At 37.0% G+C, this 13675-nt stretch overlaps 1 protein-coding gene across 1 annotated transcript in view; it reads right to left on the bottom strand.

The window, feature by feature from the left end:
* LOC150105783 (tyrosine-protein kinase Btk-like) overlaps positions 1 to 12829 on the bottom strand; it is a 173239-nt gene extending 160410 nt beyond the window's left edge. Inside the window, exons 1-2 of the mRNA XM_090393586.1 lie at positions 12771 to 12829; positions 1027 to 1072 (exon numbers count right to left, since the gene is read on the bottom strand). Coding sequence (XP_090249712.1) covers positions 1027 to 1065 — 39 coding nt within the window. The 5' untranslated portion in view covers positions 1066 to 1072; positions 12771 to 12829. The remainder of the gene's footprint in view (positions 1 to 1026; positions 1073 to 12770) is intronic.
* Positions 12830 to 13675: the final 846 nt, after the last annotated feature.

Below are 13675 nucleotides of genomic sequence, written 5' to 3'. Positions count from 1 at the left end.
GTATTTCACAATCCTGATATCATTTTTAACACTTTCTTTTGCACTCTCTCCACTGTATCAGAATCACAATGGAAACAAGGAACCAGACCTGCGCACAATAGTCCAAGTGAGATCTTATCAAGCCTTGTAAAGAGGCAAAACGACATCCTTATCTTTACTTCTGAAAGTTCATTTCAGCCTTGCAATTATCTTTTGAGTTGTATTTGCAATCTTTGCTACATGGTCCCTGAACTTCAACTTCCTATCTACTAACACTCCAAGATCCCTAACCTGGTCAGTTTCTTCTAGCATAATCTCATCGACATAATACAACATTGGATATCTAATCACGCCAAAGTGCATGACTTTTGTTTACTGACATTGAACTGACTTCCATTTTCCCATGTCCACAATTAATGTTAATAAGTCACTCAGACTTGATGATATATCACTGCATGGAGTTAACAATTGGCTTGATATACTTGTTTAATATGAGTTTTATGATGGACCAAGTTCCAATGGAACAGAAAGAGAGACAAATAATTCCATTTCATAAGGGAAATGGTATGCCAATCTGTCTGTCTGTCTGTCTGTGTGCGTGCGTGCGCACGCGCGCGCGCGTGTGTGTGTGTGTGTGTGTGTGTGTGTGTGTGTGTGTGTGTGTGTGTGTGTGTGGAGTTATGGCTATAAAGTGTTGGACAAGTACCAAGATAATAATGTCTTCAGCACATTACCATAATGATGTTGAAACAAATGCTCTATCATAATATATCATCAGTGTGCATAGATTTGAGAAATAATGAAATGAATTACAAACTCGGTATATATTCTTGTTGGGTTAGGTGAACTAAGCATGGTCTGATGATTGAATAAAAGGTTCTTCATGGTATAACTTGCAACTAGTTATTAATTGAATTACACTGTTTGTAATATTGCAGTTCAATAAATAAATGTGAATTACATCATACTGCTTTTTTTTTACCCTAAGTTTTAATTTTATTACTAACTCACTTTAGAAATGAGATCAAATTTATACATAACACATACCAAGGCTTTTCCAGTGGAAGACTGTGGACTACTGGCCATAATCTTCCTGGAAGAAAAAAAAAATCAACCAAAATTAATAAGGCTTAAATCACAATACCACAATTCAATAATAATTGGTTATGAATTATACTATTATTATTATTACATGACACCTCCAAAGAGTCCAAAGACTCATCGAGGGAGGGCACCTGCTCTATAGCTCTCCATCTCCACTACTCAATCCACCAACTACAATGAATGGCATCATCTACACCAACAGCATCTACTGCTCGCCACCACTGGTATTTTCACAGACAATCACAAACATCCATGCCCACGGTGGAATTCGAACCACCGTATGTGTGTGTGTATATATATATATATATTATATACTATATATATATAGTATATAATAGATTATATACTATATATATATATATATATATATAGTATATAATACTGCTCAAAACAATTAGGGAATAGCAGGCGTAGACTATGGATAGGGTGTAATTGATGAGATATTGTTTAAATAATTGATATTTATTACAAATTTAACAAATTATACATTTTCGTGTGAAATAATTTTAACAAGAATAACAACAAGAATAGCCAAAAACGCTTTTGTTAATTTTTAATAGGGTATATGGTCTCCATTAACAGACTAATACATTTATTCCAGTGATGCTTCAGTACCATTATCCCATCCCTGTAGTGGTTCTCAGTAAGATCTGCAAAATACCCCTCTACAGCTGCAATCACCTCTTGATTTGAAGAAAAACACTGCCCAGTCAGGAAGAGTTTTAATTTTGGGAAGAGATAGAAGTCAGAGGGAGCCAAATCTGGAGAACAGGGGGATGGATGTTCTAACAATTCATAGTGCAGATCCCTTAATTTTTCCATTGCCAAAACACCTTTGTTGGCAGGTGCATTGTCCTGATGAAAGATGATTTTTTTCTTCTGCAAACCGGGTCTTTTCTCACGAATTTTTTTGTCTAGTCTGGTTAAAAGATTGGAATAATATTCCCCGGTTATTGGTTTACTCTTTTCAAGATAATTAATAAACAAAATGCCTTTAGCATCCCAAAACACCGATGCCATGATCTTTCCTGCTGATGGAACCGACTTTGTCTTCTTTGGTGCTGAACAACCAGTTTCTGTCCACTGTTTTGACTGGTGTTTGGATTCTGGTGTATAATGGTGAATGCAAGCCTCATCCATAGTAAATCATAATCATCACCGCCACCATTTAAGATCTTTATACTGGTTTTAATTAATCACTTGGCAATCATAGATCAGGAGAAAAAAAAGAAAAGTGAATAGAAGTGTACCAAGGCTCTGTGCTTGAACCACTACTGTTTAATACATAAATTATATAGGACATAATATGAAGAAAAATATTCAGTTATTTGCTGCTGCTGATGATGATGATGCAAAACTTGTAGTTAATCAAGGCGACGTAGAGAGCTTGTAGAATGATTTAAACAGACTGATAATATGAGCAAAAGATAATGGATGCCAGTTTAATGTACAAAAGGGAAAAGCTATGCATTTTGGGATAAAACAATTACAAGCTGTGTGCTACAATTATGGAAATGTCCTGTAGGAAATTGATGAGGCTGGGTCTTTGGTAGGTAAGGATTTGAAATTTAGAAGGCACATTGCAAGAGTGGACAAGGTAGCTCATAGGATTACTTGGTTATTGGAGAACACACTAGCAAGCAGAGGTAAGGGAAAGTTATCATTCTTCTTTATAAAGTACTGATACACCCATATCTGGATTACTGTGCTCAGGTCTGGTCACTTGAGTTTTTGGGGATGAGGAAGTGGTGAAGAGTGTACAAAGGTAAGTGACCAAGATGGTGAATGGTCTGTGGAATGCCTCCCTATGATGACAAATTGAGACCTTCTGGGTTGTAGAAGTTGGCTGTTCGGGGAAAAGAGGGGATATGAGAAACAGTTTGAAATTACTAAAAGGGTTATATAGGATTGATGCAGTAAGGGTGTAGTTAGCATACCAGTTTTTCACTTGAAGAGTGGTGAATGAATGGAATGGGTTTGAAAGCATATTGTGAGTGTTCTGTCAGTAAATGTATTCAAGTAGAGGTAGTACAACAGATACATTAGAAATCTTCTTCTACAGCTTATCCCACTTAAGCAGGATTGCTGTTTTTAATGAGTCTCCTCCACATCCTCCTGTCCTGGGCTGTAACCACACCCAAGTTCTTCATCCTCAAGTCCTCCTCCTCCTCCACCAGCTACTCTATTTATAATTTAGTTTCTCTGACTGTCTGTGTTGGGTCTCATACCGGTTATTAGTTTTTCCAGATCCCTGATACCAAAAGCATTCAGGTGTATGCTGTACTTCTTATACAAATCCAATCTTTCCCTCAAACTCACTCCCCACATCCAAAAACTCACATCCATTCCTTCTACACAGCCTATGCATTGAAATGTTTGCCATCACAGCGCTGCTTCCCAATTCATTATTTTCATATCGAGGTAAAATCGCATCTTCCAGTTAAAGCATAAAACAAAAGTATACTCTTTTAAAAGTCACAAAACTTGGAGAATGAGGTTTTTCGTGAATTAAGTTTTGAGTGTTGGATCATAGGGAAGCATATTCAATGTTATGAGTGAAATCATAGGTGATTTACTGTAGAAACGTAAAGTGAAGGAACTGAGCAGCATTGAATTACAAATATGAAACTAAAAATTAAAAACATAGTTTAGCGGCATAAAGATTTTTTATAGGAGTTATCAGAATAAGAAAATAATAAGGGGCAAAAATATTGCCATTCAAAATATAACATTGTTGTGGGAATACAACATAATATTATATTCATCTCTGTTGAAGTCAATATACATATAATCATCAATGACTGGGTATTATATATTCTTCAATTAGATGCTATAATTACAGCAAATGGTAAGTATGATAATAATACATTAAGAAGGATAGAAATTGCAAGATCAACCTTCATTAGCATGAAAAACATTCTAACCTCAAGGAATATTCACACAAAAACAAAAATTAGGCTGTCCAAATGATATGTATGGTCGATGCTGTTATATGGAGCAGAAACCCGAACAATATTAAAATATTGTGGAAAAAAAAAAAAAAAGCCTTTAAAAAATGGATCCTCAGAAGAATCCTTAGAGTCCCATGGATTGCTAAAAAATAATTTAGAGATATTACAGATGATTGGAGAAGAAAGGAATTTGTCGAAAACGATTAAGAAAAGGAAAAGAAAAACCACCTACCTTGGTCACATACTAAGGCATAAATCCCTACAAAAAACACTTCTAGAAGGAATGATATAAGGAAAAAGAAGAAGAGGAAGACAAAGAATAGATTGGAATTGAAATATCAAGGACTGGAACTTTTCATCTTATGAAGATTGTAAAAGAGAAGCAAAACTGTATATGGTGGAAGTTCATGATAGTCAATCTCCTAAAGGAGATACTCCCAATATCATTAAGATATTCGGGATGATTTGCAATGGCCCTAAAATAGACCCCCTTATGGTGGAAGTTCATGATAGTCAACCTCCTAAAGGAGATACTCCCAATATCATTAAGATATTCGGGATGATTTGCAATGGCCCTAAAATAGACCCCCTTAGGCACAACATTACTAATGACTTTCCTCTTTTGGAATATTGCTCCCCCTATACATAACTTGCTGATTCCATCAGACAGCAAATTTCCAATCCAGTGTGCTAGTCTAATATCCAACCCCATCTGCTCTAGTTTGACCATCAACTTATCATGTGGTAATCTATCAACAACTGCTGCTGCTGTCACCTTATTATAATAAGTAAGTAGATTACTAAAACATAACCTCCATGCTGTCCATCAAAGATAATACCATTGTTGTCAACCCAATTCTGGATTCTGATTCCTACCAGCCTTTCCAATACTTTAACTACAACACTTGACACATAGATTGACCTATGATTTGATGGTTGAATTCTGTCATCTCCCTTATGAACTGGTACAATCTTCCACTCCTTTAGACCTTAACCCAGTTAAAGTCTAAAGGAGAAAAAGAATGTGCCAGGGAGTTGACATCTAAAAGTAGATGTCAACTCCCTGGCACATTCTTTCAAAATATGTGGTGATATATCAAGTTTTATTACAATTACTTTATTACAATAAAGTGACTGCTTCCTTGGAGAGAGGAAAAGGATACACAGTAATATACTTGGATTTTGCAAAGGCTTTTGATAGAGTACCTCATGATAGGTTGACAGTCAAACTACAGCAGATGGGGTTGGATATTAGATTGGTGCACTGGATTGGAGACTGGCTATCTGATAGGTATCAACAAGTTGTGTATGGGGGGGGGGGCACGATATCCAGGAAAAGGAAAGTCACTAGTGGAGTGCCTGAGGGATCTGTTTTAGGTCCATTACTGTTTAACTTATATATTAATCATATAGGTGAAGATTTGGATGAAGATATTCAGTTGTTTGTAGATTATGCAAAGTTGGGACAAACCATGAAGTGTAGTGAAGATGTTGTGGCTTTACAGGAATACTTGAATAGATTGAGTGATTGGGCACGGAAATGGGGATGTGAATTCAATGTTGCAAAATGTAAGGTTTTAAAATTTGGAAAACAAAGATGGGATGCAGAATTTATGCTTGGTGAGAATATATTTTTGGAAGTAGAGGAAATAAGAGATCTGGGGGTGATAGTGGATAAGGATCTAAAATTTAGGGGACACATCGCCAAAATTGTGAAGACAACACAAAGGCTTCTGGAAATGGTGCGGAGGACACTGACGTGTAGAAGTAGGGAGATTCTTGTTCCGTTGTATAAGGCTTTGATTAGGCCACACATGGACTATTTTGCCCAAATTTGGTCACTGGGTTTTCAGAAGGATGAAGAGATGTTGGAAAGGGTACAAAGGAGACTGACTAAGGTAATTTCTGACTCTGGAATGTCGAGTATGAGGAAAGATTGAGAAGATGTAATTTGCAGAGACTGGTGGACAGGAGGAAGAGGGGGGGGGGATATGATAGAGACAAGTTAGTAAGGAGTTGTAATAGGATCGATGCTGGAGAAGCTTTACAGAGAATAGTGGGAGATCAGGGGAGAACCAGAGGTCATCCATGGAAACTGTATAAAGAGAGTGTGAGTAGGGGAGTGAGAGGCAGGTTTTTTTTCATGCAGAGTTGTGAATGATTGGAATTCCTTGCCTGAGAATGCGGTGTCTGCAAAGAGTTTGAATGTGTTTAAAACACGGTATGATGAGCTGTGTGTGTGATAAAAGGACCTCCCAGATGAGTCTTTGACTCCATGAGGTCTTGGGGTGGTAATAATAATAATAATAAAGTCCCACAGTCTTGTTAACTTGAGATGATTTGCAATGGCCCTAAAACAGGCCCCCTTAGGCACACTACTGGTGACTTTCCTCTTCTGGAATATGATTATGCGAGTATTATCATCACTTCATCAGAGTGCACATGCAACAAATGAATAGTTATGTGAAGCAAGAACAGAATGAAATATCAAAATGTGTATTCTTTCTACTGATCTGAGACCAGCAAAATGATACTTGAAAGCAATTATGGTAGAAGCAGGTGAGTTTGTGTGAGGGCATCCATGAGGTGAGTGAGTGTGAGAATGACCAAGTGCAGAAATAATGAATAGAGTCATTTCAGGAAGTAAGGGTGGTGGCCTAAAGGGATGCTGCAGTTTTTATATATACTAAAGCTAGAAGTATTAGGAACAGAAGGGAAGAGTTTCTGGCATTGGTTAGTGCAACCTCACCAAAACTTATATGCATTAAAGAGACTTGGCTAACAGTAGATGATGTAGTTGCAGAGGTAGAGTGTGAAGAGTTTAGTATTTCTGGAAAGATAGGATAAGGAGGAGGGGTTACTACTGATGATAGCAGATGAATTGCAGCCAAAAAGAATAGGAGATAAGGCAGGAGGATGGCTGTTTATACAGTTGCAACAACCAACTCTATAATAAAAATATACAGTTGGTTGTTGGTATAGGCAAGAGTGTCCCACAGATGATCTGGAAGACATGCATCAGAAAATTAGCACTTTGAGTACAAGTTGAATGATCAGTATGGGGGGGGGGACACTTCAACTATGGAGATATAGACTGAAAGGAAGAAAGATCACAGGTAGGAAGGAAATGGAATTTATACACCTACTAAGATATAATTACTTGAGGGCAGCATGTGATGGAGGGGACTAAAGGTGTGAGAGTACTGGACCTGGTCACAGGATCTGAAGAGCTATCCATAACCAAGGTGACCACATTGCCTCTTATTGGTGTGAGAGTACTGGACCTGGTCACAGGATCTGAAGAGCTATCCATAACCAAGGTGACCACATTGCCTCTTATTGGCGTGACCATGCAGTCTTGACATGGGAGTGTAAAACATGAGGAATATCCTATCAAGAAGGGTACATGTCAAACTATAAGCTTAGGAGGAAACTTAAATCTGTGCAATGGTATAAAACCCTGGAAGGTAAGCATGTTAGTTGTGCATGGGAGATAGTTAAGGGTCATCTAGAGGAAGCAATATTAAATTGTATAACTAAAGTAAGGAGGTTTAATCAGGTAGGAGTGAAATGGATGAGTAATATCATTAAGCATGAGCTACAGAACAAAAAAATGCATTCAGGTGACCATGCCTTGGAACTGTACTAGATCTGAGACTTTGCCTTCCTTGCCATGCTAGTCGCCCTTTTTGGCCTAAGCCATGTATTGCTCATATAAGAGAAAGGCAACTAGCAAACACATGAGCAGTACATGGTTTAGGCAAGAAAGGTGACTAGCATGGTGAGGAAGACAAAAGCAGATTAAGAGAAGAATATAGCCAAGCAGGCCAAAGGAAATCCCCAAAAGCTCTTTCATTATGTGGCAAGTAAGAGGAAGAACAACCACTGAAGATTAAACTTCATCAGTGATGATGGTCATGAGGTGAGAGAAGCAGCAGATAAAACAGTTGAGTTACTGAATGACCAATTTGTGAGAGAGTAAATGTCATCCAAGCGAGGTTACTGCTTTAGCATATGTGACAGACACTAACGTAGGAACCAGTGGCGGCCTGTGAAGCTTTAAGCGGGGGGTGCTGCCTATACGAAATAATTTTTAAAAAATTCTTTTTTTTCTAATCAGTAACCAATTTATTAAAAAAAAAATTTTTTTTTTTCTAATCAGTAACCAATTTATTAAAAAAAAAATTTTTTTTTTTCTAATCAGTAATAATTTAAAAAAAAAAGAATTTTTTTTAAATTATTTCATATAGGCAGTGCCCCCCACTTAAAGCTTCACGAGCCACCACTGGTGGGAACAGAGGTGGATGAATTGGAAGGTTCTTAGGATATTGCAGAATCTCAATGTAAATACATCTGTGAGATTAAATGGGATATCAGCTTGGGTTTTGCAAGCATGTGCAAAGGAACTGGCAATGCCTCTGACTAGGCTCTCTTTAAAGTCTCAGATCTAGTATAGTTCCAAGGCATGGCAAGAGGGAACATTAATATTCCCTTGCATAAAGGGAATATGTAAGGGAAATACTAAGACTGCCGTAGCCAATTATAGACTAATCAATATCTCTGATGTGATGGTAAAAGTACTGAAAAATTGGTCAAAAAGAGAATTCAAGAATGGGTGAATAAAGATATGATGCTGTATAAGGGGCAATATGGCTTTGTGAAGGGTAGGTCATGCTTAGTAATTTACTAACTTTTTATAATAGAGTAACAGCTGAGTTGTATAAAGGAAATGGCTACACAGTGATTCTGCTGGATTTCGCAAAGGCATTTGACAGACATATGACTGGAACTCTGTTATGCAAATTAGAACAAATGGAAATGGTTGTGACACTGGTTATGTCGATAAGAGGATGTCTGCTAGAAAGATATCAAAAAGTAGTATATGGAAGGGCAGAATTGAGGTGAAAACAGATGACTAGCGGTGTGCCACAAGGTTCAGTGCTGGGACCACCACTGTTTAATTTCTACATAAATGATATAGGAAATAACCTGAAAGGAAATATTCAATTGTTTGCTGATGATATGAAATTAGGTAGATTAATAGTTAATCAAGGTAATGTGGAGAGCTTGCAAGACAATTTAAATAGGCTGTCAGTATGGACAAAAGATAATGAATGTCAGTTAACGTGGAGAAATGTAAAGTTATGCATTTTGGGATAAACAGATAACAAGCCATGTACCACATTGATGGAACTTTACTCCAGGAAATAGATGAAGCTAGAGATTTAGGTGTGGTGGTAGACAGAGAGTTAAAGTTTAGAGAACGTATTGCTAAGGTTGCTAAAGTAGCCCATCGGATTACTTGGCTATTGCAGAACACTTTAATAATTAGAGATAAGGAAGTTTTTATTCTTCTTCATAAGGCCTGGATATGTCCACACCTGGATTACTCTGCTCAGATCTGGTCTCCTGGGTTTCTTTGGGATGAGGAAGTGGTGAAGAAGATTCAGAGGCAAGTGTCCAAGATGGTGAGTGGTCTGTGGAATGTTCCCTATGAGGAGAGATTGAAGGTGAGTACATTGCAGAAGTTGGTTGATAGTAGAAAAAGAGGAGATATGATAGACACATTTAAGTTGCTTAAAGAGTTTTATAGATTGATGCAGGGGAATGTTTCAAGACTTGACTATAGGGGCCAGAGCAAGGGGTGTGAGGACTGGACTTTTTTGCTTGGAAAGTTTTGTAAATGAGTGGAATGGGTTGCCAAAGTGTCAGCTGTGAGTGCTCTGTCTGTTAATGTGTTCTAGGAGAGGTATGATAGATTGTGTGGATAGTTTGGTCTTCTCCAGCAATGAGTCCTCGGACTACATTGAGGTGCCCATATAATAACAATAATAATAATAATAAAACCAGAAGACAATTTATAAACAGCTAGTGGAATGTAGAGCTAATAAGGTATATGTTTTTATGTATAAGTAAACTTATACATAAAATCATATCCTTAAATTCAAATAGATAACACACACACACACACATGCGCGCACACACACACACAAACATATATACATACAAAATTATACATACATAGATGCACATAGTGTGACAAATTTACTTGCATACACATATGTGAATTATTTTAAGCAATCATTGTGAATCCAATAATAATCATAATAAAATATAAAAAATTATAATATTTGGATTTCTGAAATCAAGTTTTGTGCAGCTCCAATTATTTCACAACCGTATATGTGACATCCAAAACTTAGCAAAAGCAGATATTTAGATATTTCTAGCCTTGGCTTAGCCCATAAGGCTAAAAAATTAATTGCTTATTTCATGGTTAAATCTGTATATGAGGAAAAATACTGTCAAGAAAACATAACCTGAAAAATCCTTGAGGCATCTAATTAAAAGTTTTTATAAATATGGAAATCATCCTTATCTCCAAGAATTTTCAGATATGTTTCCTTGTCGATGTTTTTTTTTTCTAATATAAAGTTTAGGAATTGCATTGCATAAGTTGTGAAGTGATCACATTGGATTATAGCAATGATGCAGAGGATCTTGATATACAGAAATAAAGAGCTTATAGTTCCATTATATGGCCTTGATCAGACTTCATATGGATTATTGTGCACAGATTTGATTTGTGCTGGTTTTCACGGGGATGAGAACATATTAGAAAGGATCCAGAGAAGATTGACTAAAGTAGTATCTGGTCTTTGGAATGCAGAATATGAAGACATTGAGGGAATGCAATTGCAGAGCCTTGTGAATTGGAGGAGTTGGAAAAGGAGATATGACTGAGGCACATAAGTGGTAAGGAGAGTGCTACCAGGTTAATGTAGAAGAAATTTTTCTCAGAATGGGAGACAAGGGTTAAACAAGATGCCATTCCTAGAAACTGTACAAGCAGGTATGAAAAAAAAAAGGAATAAGGACTAGGTTCTTTGCATGGAAAGTAGTTGGTGAGTGGAATGCATTATCTGAGAGTGTGGTGAATGTGGATATGTTAAATGAGTTTAACATATCCACATTCACCGCATGCAAAGTCTGATAAGCTTTGTGTGTTATGGTATGTACCTCCTGTGATGAGTCTTTTGATTCCATGGAGGTCTGTTATAATAATATAAAAATGTTATCAGAAAACAAGTAATTAATTTCTAGCCTTATGGGTTGGCCATACAAGGGTATTTCCACTGTGATTATATATATACTATGGGGAGGGCTGTGCCTCCCTGGTGCCTATGGCACCCAATCCCCCATGTTCCAGACTGGTAGGACGGTTCTTCTGGAATTCTAATGACTCGAATCAGGGTAGCCCCTGAGTGTTGAGTCTTCAAGGGGGGGGCTTCTTTTCCCCCCCCCCCCGGCACCTACGGTGCCCAACCCCTTGAGTTCCGGACTGGTAGGCTGGTTCTCCTTGAATTCTGATGACTCGAATTTTGAAGACTCGACACTCAGGGTAGCCCTGAGTTTCAAAACATTTCAAAAAACGTGACATAAAAAAGGCCTATCATTATATATATATATATATTTTTTTTTTTTTTTTTTTTTTTTTTTGGATGTACCATTGGATGGATAGATTATTTTTGGACTTTTGGACTGATGAGAACAGACGTGTTCAGTAAGGATTACATTAGATTGAGTCTGGTTAGATTTCTTTTCAAGCATCTCTGTAGCGCAGTTAGAAGAATGACGGTAGGTTGCGCCCTTCAATTGCAAAAGGCCTAAGTTTGATTCTTGTTGTGACAGGAGGAATCTTTATATGGACTTTTTCAATCGAAGGTGAGTAGGCTGATCTCATACAGAGGTAGCAGGGTTTTTCTCTCCCGGAAACTCGGGTTTTTCGTCCCGCATACAGACACATTAGCTCTTCAGAACACATGCAATTTATAGACAAAAAATATCAGTTGTGGTGGTGACCGGCAGTAGATGGCGTTGATGTAGATGATTGGTAGTAGCGGTTCAGCAAAGTGGTGAAGACGGAGAGTTGTACAGTGGATGTCCTCCTGCAATGAGTCTGTGGACTCCTTGGAGGTGTCACGAATAATAATAATGATATATATATATGTGTGTGTGTGTGTGTGTGTGTATAAAAATGGCTTGTTCAGAAGGCCTTGATGCCAGAGATGATCAAATGCTTAGGAAATATCAAGAACAATCATATGAGGTTCTCCAGATCCTTTCATGGCCTGTGTTTCAAAGGTGGGTAAGGTTAGCATGCAGGTTTGTGTTTGAAAAAGAATGGCAGAATCCTTGTTGGTAATGACTAATTAATGATTGGTCTCAGGTAGTGAACAAGCTGGTTACTGATGACCTTCTTTATCACTTTTGAGAGTACTGAAGGGGAAATAATTTGATGGCTAACTGTTATGACTCTTTTTTAGGGACATGCTGGATGAATGCTTGCTCCAATTGACATTAGCCAATTGGAGCAAGCATTCATCCAGCATGTCCCTAAAATAACTTATGATTTTATTTTAATTAATTAATTTTATTTATTTTTTTGAATTTGCAGTAATTGCTTTAAAAATTGGGAACTGTTGATTTTGTTTTCACACCATTAATCTGTTAAAATAGTTTTGTGTATATATGTATTTTATGATACACAGCAATGATATACAACGTTAAATTGCATAGCGCAAAGCTGTACATGTATTAATGTTGAGCTATTAACCCGCTTGTCTGCCCATAAAAACTAGTCTATTCAGATCGTTCTGAAGTGCCAGTATATTAGAATTATTTTTAATAGGTTTGCTCAAATGTGAATCTGCCAACAACTAAATATCCCCTCACCTTATTATGTACACTTTAAATAACAGGAGTCCAAGGACAGAGTTCTGTGGGACACCACCGGTAACTCTTCCTCAGAAGTACATCTCTTCTATTTTGTCGTAAATACACGAATCTACCATGAGGCATTCGGTCAAATACATTTTGTTTATGTATATTTAAGGATATACATTTTTATGTATAAAAAACATACTACATACGAAATACATACTACTTCTGAGTTTCACTTTCCACTATTTTTAAATCGTTCCCTTTCCTAATAGTATCGTATTGCTAGCTTCATGGAGGTAGAAATAATGCACTTTGTAACGTCATGTTTCATTCTCTTCTTGTAACTGTTCATTTGATGGGCGTTCCCTCTAATGGTATGATAAACACTCATCAGGAAATATGTGCTTTGTAAAAAACGCTTTTTTTTCCCCTTTACACAATTTACGTATAATGATTTCATTAAGCTCATATAACAGTTTATGGCATCCTAGAGGAGTTTCGAATTCGGATTTTTCTAACCGAAAGGCAAAGATGTTGTATTATCGTCATCACGCTCACACATGAGCAATGAATGATTTTTTAAGGGTAGAGGGTGGAGCTGTGACTAATAAATATTTGTTAGGTTTTAACACTTGATTTTATTAATATAATTTGCTTCAGTTTATCACTAATAAAAGTTCCATTTTTAATTTTATTATAACGTGCTGTGTGTATATGTGTGTTAACTCTTTATTTAGCCGAAACATCTCCGCAGTACGTACATACGATATTCTATTAAAAACGATCTAGATTCGATTCTCGTCATGATAAGGAGGGGACATATTTATGCGAGATTTTTCCATTGAAGGTGAATCAGCCGGTTTCATACTGAGGTACCGGCCTTTTTTCTTCCGCATGATAAATAAACCGGCCAGAAA

The sequence above is a fragment of the Typopeltis vanoorti genome, chromosome 6, assembly GCF_054136105.1.
Source record: "Typopeltis vanoorti isolate ZY-2024b chromosome 6, IOZ_Tvanoo_1.0, whole genome shotgun sequence".
In the NCBI taxonomy this organism is placed as follows: Eukaryota; Metazoa; Arthropoda; class Arachnida; order Uropygi; family Thelyphonidae; genus Typopeltis; species Typopeltis vanoorti.
Note: the sequence above shows the minus strand (reverse complement) of the source record. Positions and strands in the feature narration are given on the sequence as shown.